The sequence below is a fragment of the Heloderma suspectum genome, chromosome 5 (genome assembly GCF_057233095.1).
Source record: "Heloderma suspectum isolate Gila_16-S chromosome 5, 16-S_ref, whole genome shotgun sequence".
In the NCBI taxonomy this organism is placed as follows: domain Eukaryota; kingdom Metazoa; phylum Chordata; class Lepidosauria; order Squamata; family Helodermatidae; genus Heloderma; species Heloderma suspectum.
In genome coordinates, this window is record NC_139462.1 from 68,196,002 (window position 1) to 68,219,173 (window position 23,172).

General features: G+C 40.6%; 1 protein-coding gene across 7 annotated transcripts in view; it reads left to right on the forward strand.

Annotated features, from left to right (window-relative positions):
• GUCY1A1 (guanylate cyclase 1 soluble subunit alpha 1) overlaps window positions 1–23,172 on the forward strand; it is a 41,248-nt gene that overhangs the window by 13,297 nt on the left and 4,779 nt on the right. For 6 of the 7 annotated variants that reach the window (XM_084856340.1, XM_084856337.1, XM_084856342.1 and 3 more), the window contains 6 exons: window positions 11,282–11,693; window positions 16,333–16,394; window positions 17,906–17,964; window positions 19,597–20,306; window positions 20,940–21,425; window positions 22,061–22,204. In XM_084856340.1, coding sequence (XP_084712466.1) covers window positions 11,448–11,693; window positions 16,333–16,394; window positions 17,906–17,964; window positions 19,597–20,306; window positions 20,940–21,425; window positions 22,061–22,204 — 1,707 coding nt within the window. In that variant the 5' untranslated portion in view covers window positions 11,282–11,447. Of the gene's footprint in view, window positions 1–10,601; window positions 10,699–11,281; window positions 11,694–16,332; window positions 16,395–17,905; window positions 17,965–19,596; window positions 20,307–20,939; window positions 21,426–22,060; window positions 22,205–23,172 lie in introns of those variants that run through there. The other variant, XM_084856341.1, reaches the window with a different exon arrangement.

A 23,172-nucleotide genomic window follows, 5' to 3' on the forward strand; every position in this document is an offset into this window, starting at 1 on the left:
GAAAAGGATTGCAGTAAATGTGTGTTCCTTTCAGCATCACTTAGCCGAGTGCAATGCAGTCCAATTTAGTAAAACCTTTTTCATAACCCTTGTGTGAAGGTACTTCACAGAGCTAAAGAACCCAGTTATAGACCTAAGGAAAACAGATGAAGGAGTTCAAGAAGCGTTAGATAGTGGCATTATATTTCTATAGATACTGCTTAGAAACTCTAGGATATGGAGACTGTGTAGAGGGAAATGGGAGCAGAGACAGGTGAGCAATGATAACATCTGTATGCACATTGTGTTACTTCCTGTGAGCACATAATGGTTTGCATATATTTGAAAAATTCAGTACAGTGTAAATGGAGGGCAGCAGGGGGAACACCATAGTATGAACAAAGTGGATTGGGTGAACCTCTAGTATATGAAAACTCTGAAGAGAGAAATGGGTGGGGAAGGGTAAATGATGATAAAATGTGTATACACATAGTTATTACTCACTGTAAGCCCATAATGGTTTCTGTGTATTTGAAAATTTCAATAACACTTAAATAGGTGGTGCTGGTGAGACAGCATGGTGTGAACGAAATGGATGAGGCAAAATGAGTGCGGAGGGAGCCATTGCAAAGCAAATTGCTTACAGTAGAGGAATATATATGGAAGACAATACAAGGAATTCCTATTGGGCCGTGAACACTATTGGAGTCATTTTTAAGAACAGCATTGAGTATTGGAAAACTGATGTTCAGGGTTATTTTTCTTTTAAAGAATGTAGTAGTTGTTTAGATAAGAGGGGATTTATCTTAATCCTGTAAATCTTTCTTGCAATGGGACAAACATTGGCCTGCTCAACAAAAGCTAAAGCTGTATTTTGTGCCTGGCAAAGTGTATATGACTTCAGCTGCTTTGGTGAGACAAAATGGCTCATAAAAAGCTGAGTTATACTGTTGATCCATATAGCCCAGCACGGTCTATGCCAGGGGTGTGGAACATGTGGCCGTCCCGATGTTGTTGGACTCCAACTCCAATCAGCCCCAGCCAGCATCGCTAATGGTTGGGGCAATAGCAGTTATAGTCTGACAACATCTGGAGGTCCCTTGCCCCTGCACTATATTATTGTTGTTGTTATTGTTGTAATCATTATTTACATTTCTATACCACCCCATAGCCAAAGCTCTCTGGGCGGTTTACAGAGATTAAAACATTAAAATACAACATACAGAATTTAAAAGCCATTTACATAAAACACACAAACCATATACACAAAGATAACATATAACTAAAAACAACTTTGAATAGTCAGTCATAACCAAAGACAGATCCAGGACTTAAAAACTCATCATGTGCTGCCAAATGCCTGAGGGAAGAGAAAGGTCTTAACCTGATGCCTAAAAGACAACAATGTTAGTGCCAAGTGGGCCTTGTTGGGGAGATTGTTCCACGGGGGGGGGGCATCCCTGAGAAGGCCCTCTCCCTCATTGCTGCCTTCCAAGCTTCCCTCAGAGGAAGCACCCAGAGGAGGACCTTAAATGTTGAATGTAGAGTAGGGGTATATGGATTGGTAGTGGCTTTCCAGAGAGAAGGGTCCTTCTCATCTTCTACCTGAGATCTTTTTACCTGGAGATTCTAGGAATTACACATTGGACCTTGTTAATGTAAACCATGTATGTGCGCTACCATTGAGCCACAGTCTAGGGCCCTTCCAGAGGGTTCCTGCCACATTTTTGCTTCCAAGAATTGAAGGTAGTCATTAGCACAGGGATACTGATGGTAGCTGCTAGCAACTATACTGAGGTGACAGTTGATGTCTGCTCTCTGCCTAGTATAACTTGTGAAATTGCCCTAATTTTAAGATCCTTGTGCTTGATCCTATTTGGTGCGGTGCTGGTGCAGCAGCTTGTCATAGTAGATTGTTAGGCTTTGCTTATAAACTGTAACTTGCAACAAACTTAAGCAGAATCCTTGGGTCTAAGTCAATTTAGTTCTGTTGAAATAAGTAGGACTAATTAATACAAATATTCAAATTTGTACCTACACTGAGATGTAAAGTGTGCTCAGATATACACTTAGTGTCTTGAAAGAAATAGTATTAGATATGAGCAATTAAATCTTAGCAATGAAATTATGAGCAAACTGATACAGTTATTTCATATCATTTCATTCATTTTAAAAATCTATCTTCTTTTCTATGATCATAAGGGTCCTCAAGATAGCTTACAACACAAAAATAATATCAACAACAATCAATACATAAGAATAATTTTAAACAACAAATTTAATCACAGTGTAAAATAATGAGATAATGAAAAGAAGTCCTAAGTTCTCTTAAAAAGGAGATAATTACCAGCATTTACAAACTCATTCAGGAGATCTTTAGGGTTCCACAGTGTAGGTGACACCATTGAAATGGCCCTGGTCCTTGTCACCATCAATTTTATAACTGCAGCAGCAAGAATCCAGAGTAGGGGCTTTCATGACCTTCAGGAACAGGGACATTTAATATGGCTATATCACTTTGGAGTGAGGTATCTTATGGACCACTTTCCCTCACACAAACCTGCCCAAGCACTGAGATCATCTTCTGCAGCCCTTCTCTGGAGGTCCTGCCCTCTGATGTGGGGTGGGTGGTATTCTGGGAAATGTTCTAGTCAGAAATGGTGCTCAGTTGTGGAACTCTCTCCCTAGAGAGGCATTGTCTAGTGTGGAGTCTTTTGGTACTTGGTAAAGATCTTTTAAAAAAACTTTATTATACAAACTAAAAAACAAACTACAACCAAAACTGAAGTACAACATTACCCAGTTGGGATGCTATATATATATATATCTTGTCTAAAATACTGTATAGATCTAATCCACAATATTAAAAACAAAAATACTCTGTTTTAACTATCCATGTCAAGGTGTCTTATTGAACACCGCCACAGGGAAACATGGGTAAGTGGAGGAGAAAAAGGAGGTAAGGATTGATTAATATACAGTATTTGATGAAAGGGAACCATACCTCATCAAACTTGTCTGTACTAGACAAACCACACACAACTTTGCTGTGTTGCATTAATTTATCTGATAAGGCGATTTCCCACATTCTCGCCATCCACTTTTGCACGAAAAGATTGTAAGCAGTTATCCACTGCTATTTACATACATGCTGCAACTAATAACAGAGTGACCAACTCCTTGTGGATTATAGGAACACTAAGTGGTCAGTAAGGGATGAAAGAGCATGGGCAGTGTATAGACAGTGGTTGCCCTATAATGTCAGAAATTTTCCCAAAGACAGCTTCCCAATTTTTTTTGTACCAGCTTACATGTCCACCACATATGCATAAAAGAAACAGTTGTATTACAACCTTTCCAGCAAAGTGGTGAAACGGAGTTATCAAAACGGAGTTATACCATATTGGCAAAGATCTTTTTATTGACTCAGGCCTTATGTCTTTTATCTGCTTTGAGTGATAAGTTGCTGTTGACTTGTTTTTAGTCTGTTGCTGTTTTTAGTTTTATATTTAATATTTTTAATTGATTTATCATTATTGTATAATGTTGTGACTCCCTGAGGAGTCCAGTTGAGTTGAAGGGTGGAATATTAAATTTCATAACTAACTAAAAACATGGGAATAGGTGGTCCCTCAACTATCTGGGTCCCAGTCCATGTAGGGCTTTAACAATAAGTATAAGCACCTTGAATGGAGCCTGGAAACTAATTGGCAACCAGCAGTGTTGCTTCCTCTGGTGCTACTCATCAACAATTTAGCCGCTGAATAATGAACGTGGGTAAAATTTGTCATGTTGGTTGTAGATTAGAAACAGCTCCTTGTTCCCAGTTCTGCTTCTGTTCTTAAAACTTCAGTCTCAATGATTTTGGGACCAAGGCATTCACAAGTGTAGCCTTATTGAAATTTAACTATTCCTAAATGACCTATACACCAAACTACAGGTGAGATGGGAGATCTGTGATTAAATCTCACAACATTTTTATTTTTAATACAAGATATGTGACTTGGAATTAGATTGGAGCAGTGGCCCTGGGAGAGGGTAGCTAACCCTTTCCCCACGCTGTTTTACCATCTAGCTTCTATTAGCTCAGCAGACTCGGTGCCACTATTCCAAACCAATTTAGAGCTCGCCATGGCTGCTTTGAACTAAAAATGAAAATGTTGGGAAATTAAGCATGCATTCCTGTACATATTTAGACAGAGAAAAGGCCTACAACCTCTGAGTTGTAGGCCTTTTCTCTGTCTAAACATGCATAGGATTGTGCCCTTAATCCAAGATCTCCTGCAGTCATGTCTAGTTTAGCCTGTTTTTTCAGTCAATTAAACATTCTGCTTTCACTAATAAGTCATGATTTGGAGAGTGAGAGTGAGAGTGAGAGAGAGAGAGAGAGGGAGGGGTATGAGTAATATATGTCTCACATTGTTAATAGGACAAAAGTACTGGGTATAATACTAACTTCATTACAGTGCAAGAAGATTCAGCTGCTAAAATGAGAGAAACCTTTAAAATGAGCATGTGCGGATTTTTATTTTTTTTAGAGAATTTATGTTCTCTGGCTGGCTATTCCTCATATATTAAAAGAAATATGTCCTAGGCAAAGATCTTTTGTGTGTGTGTGTGTGTGTGTGTGTTAGCATGCTTTCATTTTGGAAGTAGATAGCCAGTGGAAAACATTCACCATCCTAAGTTAAATATTAACAGCTCTTCTCAGCTCTTCTTTTGTCTTTTAGTGAAAGTGTGCTTTGGAATCCTGCTCATGCTGTTAATTTGATGGATTGCTAGCTATGTAGAATTTAATTCCCTAATATAAACAGGGTTTTAAAAACTCTTCATCCAGTGTGGGATGGAAGCTCATGCTTAAAACAGTTGGTAGTAATACTAGTTTTTTTGTGAAGCACTTTCTTCATTGCCCCTAGATGTTACTGGAAAATTAGATCCCCCCACCACTGTGCCACCCCCAGTAGGATGTATCCCCTAGAAAGTAAGTTTTTTAAAAATCCATTATATTCTGGCTCAACCCCAAAAATAAACATCAAGGCTCAGACAGGCTCTATCAGTGTGGTATGTAATTTCTCTTGTTTGCCTCCTCACCCCTATCTAAAATTGTGCTCCTGCCCAGAATAAAATCCAAACCCTAGAAGTAATAAATATCAAGAGCCAGAATTACTAGGCAGTTCATAAAGAAACAAAAAATCTGGTGTTTGTTTTGTTTCTTTCTAATTCTGACTGAGGTATACACAGGCAGGAGTACATCTTTCCATTCCTCAAAGAAAAGAGCAAAATCAGGCAATTGATACAAATGAAGCTGTGGAATGCATCTTCCCTGTGCTTTGCTGCTTCCTCTCCAGATTGGTTGGTGTATGAAACCTGCATCAGTGTGTTAGTAGAAGGATGGCTAGGTGGGAAGAGAAAGTAGTGGTGCTTTACACTGCATACATAGTACTGTGTGTCTTCACATTGTCTTACAAGTACTCTAAACGGCTGGCATGAAATTGTTTTAGCCTCATCTGGCTTTGGCCACAGCAAAAATTAGTGTGACAGTGATTTATTTTATTTCTATTTATAAAACTTGCTTATTACATTTTTGCTACAATACTCAAAGCAAGGTACACAAAATTCTAAAGCAATACACTAAAATTATCTCTTTCTCTCACACCCACCCACATGCGCACACATGCATATGCGCACGCGCGCACACACACACACACACACACACACACGATACATAAGCATAATTGTGTAGGTAGTAGGGTCTCCTTTGACAAGCTCCAGAACTGGTTGCATGTTTTCTAGAGTTCCCCACTCCCAGCACCAAGCCCTGCTACCCATCAGAAACTTTCCCCTTGCTAACAGGTACTTGCAATACACAATTTAAAAGAACAACAACCCCAGCCTAGATATATGGACAGTTTATGTTCTTGTTACAATTCCTTAAGACATGTCTCCAAATAACAGACTTCAGACAGTTATAATCATGTTAGCCCAGACTCCAGATTACTGGAAATTATTTTTCTTCCTAATACGTAATTAAATAAGTACCTCCAGAACATGCCTCATTCATATTGCAAAAAGAATAAATAAACACAAAAGATTAATGAAATATAGGGGAGGCTGTGCGTTTGAATTTTAGTAGTAGTACAGAATAGCCTCAATCTGATAAGCCTTCAAAAATAGTTTTGAGATGTTCTTCCGTGCAAAGATTATTGTGTTAGTTGAGTGGTCAGAATGAGAATGAGTCAGAAAGAGTTCAGTTTCTTGTCATCTTGTCCTATATTGGAATATCTTGTCTTTTCTTTAGAAAGTCTCTATCCCATGATGTCCTAGTAACAATAGAATGGGAGAAATCATGAATGTATTGGGAGCCTCAACCACTCCACTCCTGTAATATATGAAAGGAGTCAGAGATGAGAACATTTCTTATATATTGAGGTGCTTTGTGACTTATTGAGAATAAGCATAGTAGTGTGAATTACGAACACTGTCAGTAATACGAAAAGGTGATATGCGTGCACAGAATCAGAATGTAACCATGCACGCAGTAGAAGCTTTGATATTGCTATCACAGAGTACTTTTCTTTTCATGGATTCAGGCTTGCAAATTGTTAACTTAAGAAGCAGCCCTTTGTTGTTTCTTTTTAAGCTATTTACATGCTTCATTCCTCCCAACAGGTCAATACTTTAGTTTCCCTTGTTACAATAAGTCAGATTGTGTCTATGAATTCTTTCTTTCTTTGGGCGTATTCCAATGTAGCTGAAGGAATTTAAAGAACACTATCCCTTGCTAATAATGGAACAGCTATTCAAATAGCCCTGGGACGTAAGTTCATGTTTATTTGGGGTTTTTTTTAGCAACTGCTTTGTCCACTGAGGAGTAAGGAAGGCTTGATCCCCCGATATCCTTAGCATTTAAGATCTGATGTCTTGTCTTGAAGACATTTTGTGTGTCCATTTTCATTAGGGCCATATTTCTACCGCTGACATTGTGCAGAGTGCCTATTTGTTTAGATATTTACATGCAGGAAAATGGCAATTAATTTTGCATGTCCTCTAACATCTTTTTCTGCCATTTCCATATGCTCCTTTACTTGATCAGGTGTTGTTGATATCAGCTTCCAAGAGGTTTAGTTTCATTACCTAAATAGAAAGCAGAATATGTAGAATATAGCAAAGGATACAAATATCACAGCAATTCTTGAAGAGACAGTTACAAGCAAGACAGAGATCCTCTGTTTTCCCTTGTAATCTCTTTTACCTAGGGTACAATCCATATTCAACTGAAATCATCCGCCATAGTTTGTAATAGCTAGAGTCCGCATGTGGCTGTAGCAAAAATGAAGCTTGAGAAACCTTTCTTGTACTCATCTTAATAATAAAGCTGACTGGCCTCAGAACTATTTTTGTAATACTTATTGCCCAGATAGATTTAACTGGTTTGATTCTGCCTCATTGTTCCAGGAATATCTCCCAGTTACCTGGCAACTAAAAGTAACCCTTTGAGAACCCTTTTGAGGTAATAGTCACAATGTATCAATAACCTCCTTTTTTCAGACAAAGGGTAGATTTGTCTCTGTGATGCATAAACAAAGCAATTTGGGATTGGTGGGAGGAAACTTGTTCCCTCTAAGTAGCAAGGTAGCTTGGTACTTGACAGAGCTAGGTGGAACAAAGGCTGGAGTATCTCTGTGGCAAATGTTGCTTCATTTGCACTTTACTTGTTCTTGCTCTTCCTCTGTGGTAGGCTGAAGCCTGGACAAGGTGAGCTAATCTTTCTGGAGTGCTGAGTACAGAGGCACCTATTCTGGTAGAGGGGATTGGCCAAAATACTTCTACACTTCTCTGTGATTCTGTCACTGTCTGCAGTACATATATATCTGAGTCAGTTATTGTTCATTTCTCTAAACATACATACATGCAGATAATGTTCAGTGTTAAGTACAAGTATATGTGTGGGTGGGGGGACTGTTCAGTGAAGAATAAATTGATAACATGTAGGTGTAGTGGATATATACATTGTGCTTTCAGTTATTAAGTTTTGATCTTGAATTATCTCATGAATAGTTTCCTATTCTCCACCCCAGCCACCCAGTTGATCTTGCACATAATAATGAGCTCATACGGAATTGCATACGCCATATTCTCTGCTGCCATGTAAAGTTAGGCAAGCTTGTTTATATAATCTCGGTATTTGTCAGTTTTTATTGTTAAGCATCTCGTGTGGTCCTCTTTACTAGTAGAACTTCCATCAAGCAGGTTGGCTGTGCTTTTGCTTTGTTAACCCTATAACCAGATTAGTTGGAAGACAACATGGTGATGTAATTGAATAACCACACTGGCTTCTTTTGAAATACAGCTAAACTGTTCAGGACTCAACAGTGCACATCTGTCTCTAAAATACACTACACTTTAAAGAAAATTGAGGGCAAATCCACATATATCAATCGTTATGTGTTTTTGCTGTGTCTTACACAAATCTATGCACATCTGAAACCTCTTACCTGGATTGGGAAATGGGTAAAATTGAGTGGAAAACTCTTGAAATGATGTGGTGATGGCTATATAGCAAAGAGTATGCCAATTATGGTTTAAATGCAAAATGTTCTTGATGTGTTCTGTTTTAATAGTATTACTGCATTATCATTTAAATCATGAGAGATGTGGCCATGTTCCATCCAAGGTTTGATGCAGTCAGTTGATTGCAGTGGAGGACCCAAGCCACTAGCTGCTTGTACGTATATACAGTACAAGACAAATATTGCTCTTCAGCTAATAAAAAAGATATCTACCTTTGTTGTTTTGTTGTTTATTCGGTCAGTCGCTTCTGACTTTTCGTGACTTCATGGACCAGCCCACGCCAGAGCAGTTTAACTATTTGATGCTACTACTGCTGGCTATGGTAGCTGTGCTGGTTCTGCTAGTCCATTTGTTTTCTAGCAGTGATCAGCATAGAGATTGACATGGCCCCATGAGGATTGCACATGCCAGGCACACTGTCTCTCAAAAAAGCACTGCCATCTCTGAGGAACACAAATATAGTCAGTGAAAGTCAGTTAGCATTACAGCAGTGATCTAATCCACAATGATGTACCCCAGCCCCAGATGATGTATCCCAGGCTTCTTAAAACCCACTTTATCAGTGAAAAGACAAATGATACAAAGCTGAACCCTGAAGAGACGAGGATCGTTTTCTTTATGTCTTTATGTTTTCTTTATGATACTCCTTTTGTCTTAAAGCATCATTCTGAAGTAGGTTTTTAATTATTTGTGCAGTAGCCCTAACCAGTCAACGTGCTGAACTGTGTGTAATTTTAAAGTATATATTCTTTGGACTTGTTCACACATTACATCTACAGCTCCACACTTGGTCAAGAAAATGTAAGGTATGATGGCCTTCAAAGACATTGGGAGAGTACAGACATTGTGCTAAATAATAGTTTAGTATAGTGAAAATAAAAGGGGCTGCGGTGGCTTAGCGGTTAAGATGCTGAACTGCAGACTGGAAGGTCGGCAGGTCAGCAGTTTGAGACCCGAGTGCTGCGTGATGGAGTGAGCTCCCATCTTCGGTCCCAGCTCCTGCCAACCTAGCAGTTCGAAAGCAAGAAACTGCAAGTAGATAAATAGGTACCGCCTTGGCGGGAAAGGTAACAGCGTTCCGTGCACCTGGGTGTTCAGTCATGCCGGCCACATGACCACAGAAGCGTCTTCGGACAGCACTGGCTCTTCGGCTTAGAAACGGGGATGAGCACCGCACCCTAGAGTCGGACACGACTGGTTGGGGACACCTTTACCTTTATAGTGAAAATAAGCCACAGCAAGCCTTGGGGTCCTTTCCTCCTTTTTCTTCCCGTGTGGCCAAAAGGAGGAGTTCAGAACCATCTGGTTTAGATTAACTGCAGTGTGTTGGTTGTCTGAACTTGATAAACTGTGGTTAATCTAGGAGTGCACGAAAGCCACTTACCTGGTCTCGCAGCTTGCTTCGCGGTGGGGGGGAGGCGCTTCGCTGCTCCCCCCGAAGTTCAGGCCGGGGGGGGAGGCTTCCCGCCTCGCCCGGCCGAAATTCAGGCCGGGGGGGAGGCTTCCCGCCTCGCCCGGCCGAAATTCAGGCCGGGGAGGAGGCGCCTCGCCTCGCCCGGCCGCGAAATAAAAAGTAAAAAAAAAACAAAACGCCCCCGTGATAGGCTACGTGACGATTAATGTAGCCTATCACGGCTAGATCTGCAAAGTAAGCCGTGATAGGCTACGTTAATCGTCATGTAGCCTATCACGGGTGACTTTAAAAAAAAAAAAAAGCGCGTACGCAAATGGCGGCCCCCATAGGGAGCCGCCATTCACGTTCCTTATTTGGTCGCTGTAGTCTACGTAAATCTTTACGTAGACTACAGCGAAAATAAGGGCAACGCAAAGCGACCAAATAAGGAACGCTTATGGCGGCTCCCTATGGGGGCCGCCATTAGCCGTACACGCTTTTTTTTTTTTTTAAGTCACCCGTGATAGGCTATGTGACGATTTACGTAGCCTATCACGGCTGACTTTGCAAATCTAGCCGTGATAGGCTACGTTAATTGTCACATAGCCTATCACGGGGGTGTTTTTTTTTTTTTTTACTTTTATTGGAATGGCGGCGGCGGCAGCCGGTCGAAAGACCGGCTGCCACCTCTGCCCCTGTCGAAGACCTGATGAACCGCCACCGGGACCCGCCGCCGGGAGGGACATTCGGGAAAGGTAAGTCCCGCCCCGGGGGGGGGGTGCGGGGGGCGGGGGGGGGCAGAGAATTTCTCCCCGAAACTACTTTGGGGGGCCGAACACGTTGGCACTCGGCCCCCCGAAGTTTCGGGGAGAAATTCTCCCCCATCCCTAGGTTAATCTCAACTATGGTTTGTTGTAAACAAGACAGGGCTTTATGAAGCTGCCTTGTTTAAAGTTTAGATTTCGGATACAATGCTAAACTGTGGTTAAAGCTAAAGTTTCCAGTCTCCTCATGGTGGCACTAGATGAGAAGAAGATAGAGGGAGGTGGTATCAGCCTGAAGCTCTGTGTGGGTCGTTCTCATCATGCTAAACCATAATGCTAAACCATGGTTTAGCATGACATCTGAATGAGGTCATTGAATACCAGGTCAGCTGTGAAGTTATCTGCCCAGAAAACATTGGCTATTGGGTGGATTAAAAATATAATAAGTAACTAACTAACCAGAGCCTACTGAATCAGTGAAGCTCATTTTTATTAAATTAAACCAAATGAAACAAGTGTACAATGCAGTCCTTTCTGTTTCCCTTCACTTTTTTTCTTTTTTGTTCTGTTGTAGGGAAATAAAGCTACAGTTGTTCCTGCCTTCCATTTTGTAGTTGCCAATAATCTTCTACAAAAAAGACTGCTGTTAGCTGCTTTCTTCTGCTGTTTGTTAACAGAACAGACATGATAACGACAAAGTAGAGATCCTCACAACTTTGGTGAACAGAGACTTGTGCAATATGTTCTGTACTAAACTGAAAGACCTGAAGATCACCGGCGAGTGCCCTTTCTCCTTATTGAGCCAAAGTGGCATTTCAGATGAAAATGAGGAGGAATGTGCTGAAGTACCAAATAGTTCTAAGGCTCCTTTGCCAATATGCAGAGAGAAAGAAACGCATGGCAACCTTCCACAAAGGAAAACCAGCCGGAGCAGGGTGTATCTGCACACTTTAGCTGAGAGCATCTGCAAACTCATCTCTCCAGAGGTACATTTTTATATTTTGATGAAAGTAGTTCAAAAGATTGTTAGGAAGAATCTTTTAAAAGAATGGCATTTAAGGAATAATTTAAAAAGCAAGACAATATGCACTTGATGGATGCTCCCTGTAGTCTTTCCCAGTCTCTGTTCTTACGCTGTTGACTGTTTTCATTTCCATTTATGCCTAATTCTGTTGCTTGAAACCTTCTGCATTTATTTAATCTTATTTCGCAGCTTTTTCTATGTTCAGGGAAAGGAACAGGGTGATAAAATTACTCCAAATATTAAAAGTTTACTCACATATTGATTTAGCATCTTCCTAACAAGATTTACAAAAGATAGCAACCCACCCATAGAGAGTAGAGAATACTTTGTGCCAGTGGAATCACAGCAACATCTAAGTGGACAAGTACAGCCAGTTTTGTTGTGTGTCAGAGCTCCTTCATTTGTTACAGCAGTAGCGTAGGAGATGCTTCCTGGAACCTCTGCCCATGCCTCCACAGTAACATTTGGAATCTCAGAGCCATGTGGGTGGGTCCAATCGTATGGGTTCTTCTCGCCTAATCAAGCCTGGCTGGAAGAGAGAAGAGGAAGGATCTGTACAACTGGCCCAGGGCATTTGGTTTTGGACTTCTGAATGTTAGGAAGGCAAAAAGAAGAATCCATGGGAACCAGCTGCAGTAAAATATGAAAGACTCTCGGTTGCGATCCTATTATCACAGTTAACCACCAAGCTTATTTTTAGACATGTTGCTTTGTGCCAACAGAGTTTTCTTTGTGATAGCAACAGTATGCTTAGGGTAGTTGGGTGGTCTCTAGAAGCATCCTCATCCTGCCTGTGCTTCTGCTGGCCTCTCTCCAATGCTATGTTGGCACTATTCTGATGACTGGAGCTGTTTCTGGTTTAATAGCACTGGTTCAGCTTATGCAACACTATGGCTGCCCAAGTTATAGTCTGCTGCCAGTCAACATGGTAGACACCAGTTCTTAAGATCAGTCTTATCAGCTGGGTTGCATCCAGTGGTTGGGCTCCGCTCCCAGAAGGAGCTTCCATTCACAGAAGAAGTCTTTTGTGAGAGGAAGGAATCCTTCCGTGAGCAGAACTCTCCTTCTCTGTGCCAAAGCTCATCCCATGAGTGGAACAGAACCTTTGCATATAACCCATTTTAATTAAGTCCCACTGAAATAAATTTGAGTTACTTCTAGTAAACTGGTACAGTTGTGCAGAGGAGTATGACTTGTGATGAGCACAGTAGGTGAGATGACAACTATATAGTGCTTGCTAAAGCTGTATTGCAGACAAGAAGTTATTGGTCAGTAATAAAAGCAGCTTGTGGAAACTGGGAGGTAAAAAATAACTGCAAAGTCATGGATGATAACCATCAGCTTTCAGTATAGAAATCCTGTACACTGTTTAGGGCAAGGGGTTTTGCTAACTATATGCCAATTCTTTACATATAGGTTTTTACTTATAGTTGTGATCCCCCTATTTTTGATTTAATGTCTTTTTTAACTTTCTCCCTTTTTTAACTTTATAAAGCTGTAGAAAGGGCACATCCTTCCTACAGCTTTATAAATCCATGGGAGAGTGGGACAAGAAACAAATTCGGTAGGCAATATGGTAATGTCTAAGAGCATGCTTTAGTGAGACAAGCAGCTTCCTAATATTGAATGAGACTAATGATTCATCTGTCTTAGTACAGTCTGTCCCAAATGTCAGCAGTTCTTCAGGCGCTCTCAAGCAGAGATCTTTCCCAGTGCCACAGTGTCTGGGGTCCTTTAACTGGAGATTGGACATGTGGTCTTCCACATGCAAAGTGTATCTACCCAAACTAAGGTTCCTCACAATGTATTCACACTGCACTCTTTTAATTTAAATATAGAACAGGTCTCCTGTGTGTGTGTGTGTGTGTGTGTGTGTGTAGAGAGAGAGAGAGAGAGAGAGAGAGAGAGAGAATTCTATACAGTGCTGTAAAGCAGAAGTAGGAACCTGGTGCCCTCCAGCCTCCATATGTTTTAGACTGCAATTCCCATCATCTTTGACCATTGGCCATGTTGGCTGGGACTTATAGGAGTTGTGGTCCAAGACATCTGGAGGGCACCAGGTTGCTTATCTCAGCTGTAAAGTATATTAAGACTTTTATAAAGGCATACTGAAATGCCTGTGGAATCTTCCATGGTGTACAAGTTACACTGGCTGAGAAAGTGTCCCAGCATTACTAACAAATGTGCAGATTCTTGCATTGGCACTGATTACACTATATGTGGGGGGAAATAGGAACTTAATTGCACCCATGTCCTTAGATGGGCTTAAATTTCTCCAGAAAGTTATTTCTTTTCACTGGCTGGTTGTCAGGATCAGCTTATGCTACCCATTTTCTACATGGAAAACTCCATAACAGAAAAGGCCACTATCGTGCCCCGGATCAGTGCATGTTGCTGCCATTGACGTCAGTTAGAGGCCATGTGTTAGGATCATGGGGAGGGTACAGTGTGGCCCAAAATAGCATTCGATGAAATTCAAGATACCAGTGAATGCATTTGGGCTTTTGTTTGCTCATTAATTCATTTGGGTTTTTAAAAAAGACATTGCAGAGTCAAGTAAGGAGCTGGAAAGTCCTTCACATATTGTTTCTGTTTAGATATAAATATTAATTACATCTTGTTTTAATAAGGAAGAACATTAGCTCAGTTCTTTTTATTTCAAATGTAAAACACATCATACATTAAGAATACAATGTTTCTTGAGGCAGTATAACTTTTCTTCATCCCTTTCTTCCCATTATAAAAACAGCCGTCTAAAATTTCTGTGTGTCATACAATAAAATTGTCCAAAGACATAAACACTATATAAGTGTCCAAGCTTGGGATTTTAACAAAATCAGAGAGTTTATAGTTTCCATGTTATACATTCTGTTGAAACATTGACTTTGATATTAGGAGTCTGGACAGGTTGGCGATGTCTTAGCTGAGCTCTGGATTTCCCGCTTCAAGCAAGAGGTTGGATTTAATGGCCTACAAGAACCCTCCTACTCTGTGATCATATGGGCAGTATCCAATGGTGTCATTCTGCAAACTCAAATAGTGCTAGCAGAGATCCACTGGATCTTTCTGTTGAACAAGTGGTTGCCCATTATGGTTGTGCAAGGGGCTTGTACAAGGAGTTGCACAAGATTTATGTGCAGCTGGTTGCACAATGAGATGCAGAAGCATAATGCACAACTGCTTGCGCAGTTGCACTCGCACAAATGTAACTTTAGTTGGATTCTTCTCTTGCGCATAGTTCAGAATCTAGCACCATGTCATTTGTGCTAACAGAATGACACGGTTGGATACTGCCCTACTATTCTGGAATTTTGATACATATATCCTGAGAATGAATTGATCAAACTTCTCTCTTTCTGTGACCTCCTGTGTGTAACCAACTTGTGAGAACACAGAAGGCACAAAAAGACGTCCTTAAAATGGCAGATTTTCAGCTTGGATAACGATGCCCAGGCTGTATAGTGATTACATAAAGGGACTTAAATATGGCTATCACCGCATTCTCCTTCTGTGCAAATACTTTCACTCTTAAAGTTTCCAGGTGCTCTATTGTTTCATGTGTGGAATCTACCTTTTATTTCAATGGACAGCCAAAGGTACACAAAAAATAACCTTCCTTCATTGAAATGAATGGGCAAGCATGTACAGCTGCCTGAGAAACTATTTGTGTTTATGAGAGCTCTTTTAGAGCCAATGTAACTCACTAAGTTGGGATAGTTTTGTGGTAATGGAGTATATCTAATGGATATAAGTGAACTGCATCTTCTTTTACCCACAGTGACATGTGAATACTACATTAGTTGAGTGGATCATGTACTAAATTTCCCTAACACTGTTGGTGGCCCAAATTGCATATTGTGTTGGTGTGGGAACTCACCATGTGATCTTCCTGATCCAAATGCAGATGCTATCACTGTGATGTAGAGCACTGAGCATGTAAAAGCAGCTCAGGGCTCTACAGTACAGGAGTCCAGTGAAATCACACTGCCATCAAGAGAGCTGGCATTGGGAATTATTAGCTGGGAATTCTGGTGATCTAGAAATAGGAGTGCTTCTAGTTTGGATGGGATTGCACTCCACCTTAAACATCACCTTCGCAACTTGGGGAAGCTTCTGGATTCAGTTCTATTCCTGGATGGCCAGGTGGTTGGGATTACTAGAATTGCCCCTTCTTGACGAAGCCAGGCTTGACCTGGGTCATTCATGCATGAGTCACTTCCAGGTTAGTATACGTTACTGTAATGCATTTTGTGTAAGGCTGTCTTTGAGTACAGCTTCAAAAACTGCAATTTGATCCAACATGTGGCTGACAACATGTAGCACAAGGCATGCAGCCTTCTGGCGCACAAGTAGATCTTTGGATTGGCAGCGGGAAGGGCCTATTTAAATATCTCTTTCTACTTAATATGTGGTGTAGAGTTGGTTTAACTCATGGAGACAGAGGCCTTAGTTAAATGACATTGGGATCCTTTCCATCCTTGGGATCCTTGGGATCCTTCGCTTTCATTGTTTAAAAGATCTGATTAGGTATTTTTTAATGCTGATTTGACTATTAATTTTTTAAACATCCTTTGAATTAATACAACTTTTTCTCATTCCAGTTTGAAAGGTTATATCTTGCATTTCAAAGAACACTAGCAAATAATAAAATAAAAGAAATCAGGTAAGTTATCTATGGTTGTAACATTTAATAAATGCAAAAGCAAAACATATTTAGCTGGCAACTAGGAAGTAGGACACTTGAAATTCTAAAGCTCCCCCATATAATGTCATTTCATCTCTTAGTTTAAACTGAACAATATTTACAAAACTATCTTCTTGGAGAGTAACATTATGGGACAAATTCTTCTGTCAATATGCGTGGACTGTGATTTTTGGCTTACGTTGCACTTGATGCTGGAGCAACTTGTAGACTGAGATGGTTAAATTGTGAACTTAAACAAATGAAATGTAATGTACTATCATGACTGCACAGATTCTGTAACACAGGGCTGGGCAGAAGGTAGATTGGGATCTACTGAAAGATCTCTGAGTGATCTGCAGTAGAATGGCAAAGACTTCTGACTCCCACTTGTCCAACAGTAACGCCAACAAAATACACCAGCACCCCATCCTAAGTTATGCTGGTAAAATGAAGAACACTTGGGGTAATCAGGAATGGATTGTTGTGTAGAAGGACTGTAAGCTCCATTCAGTTCTGGTACTGCTGACCTGGGCTCAGAATTCTTTAATTCTTTCTAAGCGTATGTCTTTTGCACCAGGCTTCAGTTGGTGGACCTTGGGTTCTCATAAAAAAACAAAGCGAATCCTGCAAGCCTGAAGTCTGTCCACGCCTGCTGTTAACAGCCCTCTGTGTTGTTGAATTTGAGTACAATGCCAAACACAGCTTCACGCACTAAAGTAATGATGACTTTGGACTATAATTTAACATCGAGAGATTGAAATCAGGAGACTGTGTCATTGTACCAAGGCTTAATCCTGAGCAATATCCCTTTAGAGTACTATGGATTTGCTTTCAGTGTTGTGAAGGTAGCTTGTGCTATTTGCCTGTCTTTCAAGTGGGAGCAGCAGGGTTGTCCTGAGGCATGAGAAATGACAGCTTAAAAGTATCTGGCCTTTTCATTCATTTCCATTATATATTTAGCTTTCCCTCAGGAGTCAGGCATGAGATTAGAAGGATGCGCAGTGTGGACAATTCTTTGAGTCTTCCGCTCTTGGAACTTAAAATAATTATGTTATGATCATGTATCAGTAAGTGTCAATCTTAAACATTATGCACCACAACATTAAACTAATTTCATTGGCTGTAAATCCTGTTGACTTATTAGTTTAGGATTTGCTTCCAACTGCATGCAGGTAAGATATCTAGAAAAATATTCGTCCTTTTGCTAGTGGTTACACAGGAGCAGGGATGTCTGGGGTAGACTGATTGTGTGGGAAAGACACATGTAAAAGCATAGCCTTGCTGAAGTGTGTTTGTGCAAAATTGCTTAGCAAACTGATAAAGTTGAGGAGCATAATTTCCAAGTAAATTGCTCTCTCTCAAAATAACAACCTTACAGTTGGATAGTTTATTTGTTGGCTTATTAGTAATTATTTTTATTCAGGTATAGTTTAATTAGTTTTTACTATGGATTTAGTAATTTTTAAAAATCTGTTTTGCATCATTTGTAGGAATTCTGGGGAAAAAGAAGACTTTGAAAAGTTAATCACTGATCATGCAAACACGGCAGGTAAAAAGATATCTATGAATAGCTCCTTCTACTGCTACTACTGCAACTAGTTAATGCTTATGAATCCAGGTGGATTAGGTTCTTTACAGACCACTAAAGTGACATGGTCTCTTCCCAAAGGTTACAGTGCAAAGGAAAGGATGCAGCTGAATAGGCAACTGACCAACAATAGTGAATGGTCATGTTTATGTAGTTTATATTTTGAGAACACAGTAGGAGATTGTCTTCAGCGCTAACCCTGCAGTCTTCACATAATGGATGTGTTAATTCAAACTTGTTTTTGTCTACATATGTGCGGGACAATATGAGCAGATATTTTCTAGTGAAGTTGTTGTTTAGTTTAAGGAAATACTTGTGGTGCAAAGAAATTGCATTTTTCCAGCGCTCATATCACAATGTTTGGTCACTGAGAAAATGTGATCCTTTCTGCTCTCTTGTGATAGCAACTGGCTTGTCTCTGTTACAAACAAGCCTGTCTGTTGCGATAGTGAGTGTTGCATGGACACTGCACTGTACCTAGCTCCTGCCTGTTTATTTAATTAAAACATTTCTATATTGCCTTCATCAGATTCCAGGATGATGTACAACAATAGAGATAATACATTATTTTAAAGTTTAAACGTCTATTCTTTTTTAAAGTTTCATCTGGGATGTATTTATTTATTACATTCTTTAGTGGCTTAGTATTCTTTGCTGTACTGCTTAAATGAGAGCCACTCAAGCAGTCCCCTAATATTTAAAGTGACAAATATAAGGAACTCTTTCCCATTCCCCCACAGTGTTGTGCCATGTGGTGAACATTTTTGCTATTTTCTTCTTTTTCTGTTGTCCTTTTTATCACAAAATCTTTGGGAGCTGCACATTCCCCATATCTTGCATTGGAATGCGCATCTCCCCTGATGTCAGTTCTCTGCAGCATGGTGAGTCCCCCAGCAACAAAGCTAGCTGTATATGTGGACCAAATTAAACATTAGGCTGCCAAGATGGATCTGGGAATCCATGCAGGCACTGCTTTGCTACAAAGCAGCTGGGGTGATTGGCTGAGAAGCAGCAGCGGGCGGGAGTACGTAATATTTCTCTCAGCCACAGCTTTCCCCTGTGATCTTCCCTCTGCCCTAGCTGCTTTGTTCCCATATGACATGTGGAGAAAAGTTTCTGTGGGAGGAGTTTGTAAGGGAGAAGCAATAGATGAGGGAATGGTTGAGCACCCCGTGCTTGCTATTTCTATTCTGCCACTTGCACATACACTACATACACCAGGTTCTAAGACTTGTGTTTGCTGCCAAACACTGGGCTTGGCTCTTCACTTTTAGTACAGCAAAACCATTTTGTTTTGATCAGTGTCATCTATAACAAACGCTCACCAGATTTTTGATCAATATCAATAGCTGCGCAAAGTTAAGCCAGTACTCCCCCTGCCATACAAGGTCTCAGGAGAATGAGCATAGATGCCTTCAGAGCCTGATCTGAAATGGCTGTGAAGATGTTGAGTAGTGGAAAACAGAGTTGGGTGAACAGAAATGAAACACTGAAGAAAATAAAACACTGAAAATCAAAGGCATGTTGTTTGAAAGAAAAAGAACCCCAAGTACTTAGAGGAATACCTGTGGCTGAAATGTTTTATGTTTGCAGGAGTTCCAGTAAACATTATAAAGGAATCACTTGGTGAAGAGCTTTTCAAGATATGTTACGAAGAAGATGAACACATCCTAGGAGTTGTTGGGGGGACCCTCAAAGACTTTTTGAATAGTTTCAGTACTCTTCTGAAGCAGAGTGCCCACTGCCACGAAGCGGAAAAGAGGGGTAGACTTGAAGAGGTCTCCATACTCTGCTTGGAGAAAGACCCAGGCTACTTAAATGTGTACTATTTTGTTCCCAAGAAAACAACTAGCCTCATCCTGCCTGGCATTATAAAGGCAGCGGCTCACATTTTGTATGAAACAGAGGTGGAAGTGATGGTAATGCCCCCCTGCTTCTGCAAGGACAGCACTGAGTTTATTAACCAGCCGTATTTGTTGTACTCTGTACGAGTGAAAAGTGCGAAACCATCCTTATCGCCATGTAAACCTCAGTCTTCTCTTGTGATTCCTGCTTCTATGTTCTGCAAGACATTTCCATTTCATTGCATGTTTGACAAGGATATGGTTATTCTACAAGTCGGCAACGGTATAAGGAGACTGTTAAACAGGAGAGAATTTCAAGCAAAGCCAAACTTTGATGAGTGGTTTGAAATCCTGGCCCCTAAAATAAATTGCACATTTAGTGGGATCATGACAATGCTGAATATGCAGTTTACTATAAGGGTGAGACGAGGGGACAACACTCTTAAAAAATCAACAGGGGTAAGAACTGAATTATTGCCATTATTTATTTTCTTTCTTACTTTTTTCATTGCATCCCATCAATCTCTAATTGACTTTAACAACAACTTTGGATGTTATTATGATAGCCAATAAGTGGAAATGTATGACTGACTCATTTCTTCCATTTTGGGGCTTCCATATTTATATCCAATTAGGAACTGGTGGGGGTGAATCACAAACTGTATGTGGGTCTGAAGTTTGTAAACTTCCCACATGCAAGTACCCTTTCAAGCATAACGTGATGTCCCAATGGAAGGGGCAGTTATTAAGTTCTTCAGACTATTTGGCCAGCCTCTCCTTGACTTGGGGTGCAATCCTATGCGTGTTTAGACAGGAAAAAGTCCTACAATTCCCCGCAATCCCCAACCATCATGGTCAGCTGGGGAATGCTGGGAGTTGTAGGGTTTTTTTTTCTGTCTTAACATGCATAGGATTGTGCCCTTAAGCTGTTTAGGGTGGAGAGAGTGGTGCGGATAATATAATGACTGGGGCTCCAATCCCTAAGCATCTTTTGGGAGAAAATGGGCATAATGGGCTAAATAAAGTCAACTATCACTGCCTTCCATAGCTCCAGAATTCTCAAATCACCTCCTCCTTCTCTCATTGTTTCAGGTTATGGACCTTAAAGGACAGATGATCTACATTTTTGAATCTAGTGCCATTTTGTTTTTGGGATCTCCCTGTGTGGATAGACTAGAAGACTTTACAGGACGTGGCTTGTATCTTTCAGATATTCCAATTCATAATGCACTTAGGGATGTTGTTTTAATAGGAGAACAAGCCAGAGCTCAAGATGGCCTGAAGAAAAGGCTAGGGAAGCTTAAAGCTACTCTTGAGCAAGCACATCAAGCCCTTGAAGAGGAGAAAAAGAAAACAGTAGATCTTTTGTGCTCTATTTTTCCTGGGGAGGTCGCACAGCAGCTTTGGCAGGGACAAGTTGTACAGGCCAAGAAATTTAACAATGTCACAATGCTTTTTTCTGACATTGTAGGATTCACTGCAATATGTTCCCAGTGTTCACCTATGCAGGTTATCACCATGCTTAATGAGCTCTACACTCGCTTTGATTACCAGTGTGGAGAGTTGGATGTCTACAAGGTAGAGAATTTATTGCATCAATTGGGTCTTCTAGACTGGGAAAGCAAGTCTGTAAAGAAATGGATGGGATCTGAAAAACTATTTTGACACAGACCTTAAACTATAAAAGGATGAGAATATGATGAATCAGAGAATGAAACCTATATTTTCTGCCAAGTGAGCTGCATGTGCAGCCATGCAGGAGACATAATGTAATTTAGAAGATGATGGTGTAACTCTAGAATAAGTAATTTAGCAAATTATATACCTAGGACTGCAGTCTTCAACACATTTAGTACAGAGTAGGTCTGTTGACTTCAGTGGCACTATTTATGAGTAGGTGCCTTGTGAATTGCTGCTAGAACCACACAGATTGTGAATGAAGGATAAACATTTTGACATAACAGCACTTTTGTCATAATGAACAAACATTGTAAACCAGATTTTGCAATTCAAAATAATCTCCTTCAGCAGTTGGCAAGTTACATTACATAACTAGCATGGCAGAACTCCAGTTCACGTTTACTCAAGTATAGGAATGGTCTGGGTGGGTGGGTTTTGAATGGAACAGAGTTAGTGAAAGCACTTTAAACTGTGCCTTATGTTTTCTTCATGTTATTTTGCTTGTAGTGTAAGATATGCATTTTAATTTTTAGGTAGAAACCATTGGGGATGCATACTGTGTAGCTGGAGGCTTACACAAAGAAAGTGAGACCCATGCTATTCAGATTGCATTGATGGCATTGAAGATGATGGAGCTGTCCAATGAAGTGATGTCTCCGCATGGAGAGCCCATCAAGGTTAACAAGTTATTTCAAAAACACCTAATTACTGATGTTTTCAATACTAGTTAGTAGACATGTTCCTTATTTTTGGTTGTTTAGTAAAAATATTATATGTTCTTTCACACTGATTTAATTCACCTGTTGTGGGCCATGTTCCATGTTCCTTGCTGCTTTTCAGTGCAGAATTAGGGCCAAACTAGATGTGATGAAGGAGATATGTGACTGAATTGCCTGCATTTTAAAAATGTATTTCGAAGTAGCCGGGGGGGGTGGGTACTAATTTGATTAGAGTAGCAGTACTGGAGTAGTGGGTTTTAACCCTGCTCTGCATTTTCCTAATCTAAGTCACCCCTCCCCCAAAGCTGCTATTAGCCTCACAGGAAAAGTGAGGTATAATTATTGGTAAAGCCTCTGACACTGGCTGAGTTGGTGTGGTGCCATGGAGTGTTCAGATGCTCAGAGAACTAAACAGTTTGTGCAGTACAGATTCTATGAGGGAAGGGAATGTTGGTTTGGCTAGCATTAAAACCTCACACAGGTTCAGGCTGAGAACTGGGAAGAGGTCCTGAGATGAAGGGAAGCTAAGGGATAGAGAGCCCAGAGGCCAGGAGGATGAAGGAAAGGTGCAGAGTAAGGAATGGATTGAAAAAGAGCAATGTATAGGAACAATAGGTGGCTTGAGAAAAGGGCAGGAGAGACAGAATTGAGGCAAGGGGCTAATGAGATGGAAGAAACTTATGGTCAGGAAGTCAGAGCACTTAAGGTCAGCTGCCTGCTTTGAAAGGTGAGGGAGAAAGAGAAGTGCTGGAAGGACTGGTCAAGAGGCAGAGTGGCTACAGGAAATTGTTCCTAGGTCTAGAGCAAGGGTGGGCAACTTGTGGCCTTCCAAATATTGTTGGCCTACAACTGTCATCAGCCCTAGCCAGCATAGCCAATGGTGAGGGACAGTGGAAGTTGTAGTAGGCCAAAACATCTGGAAGGCC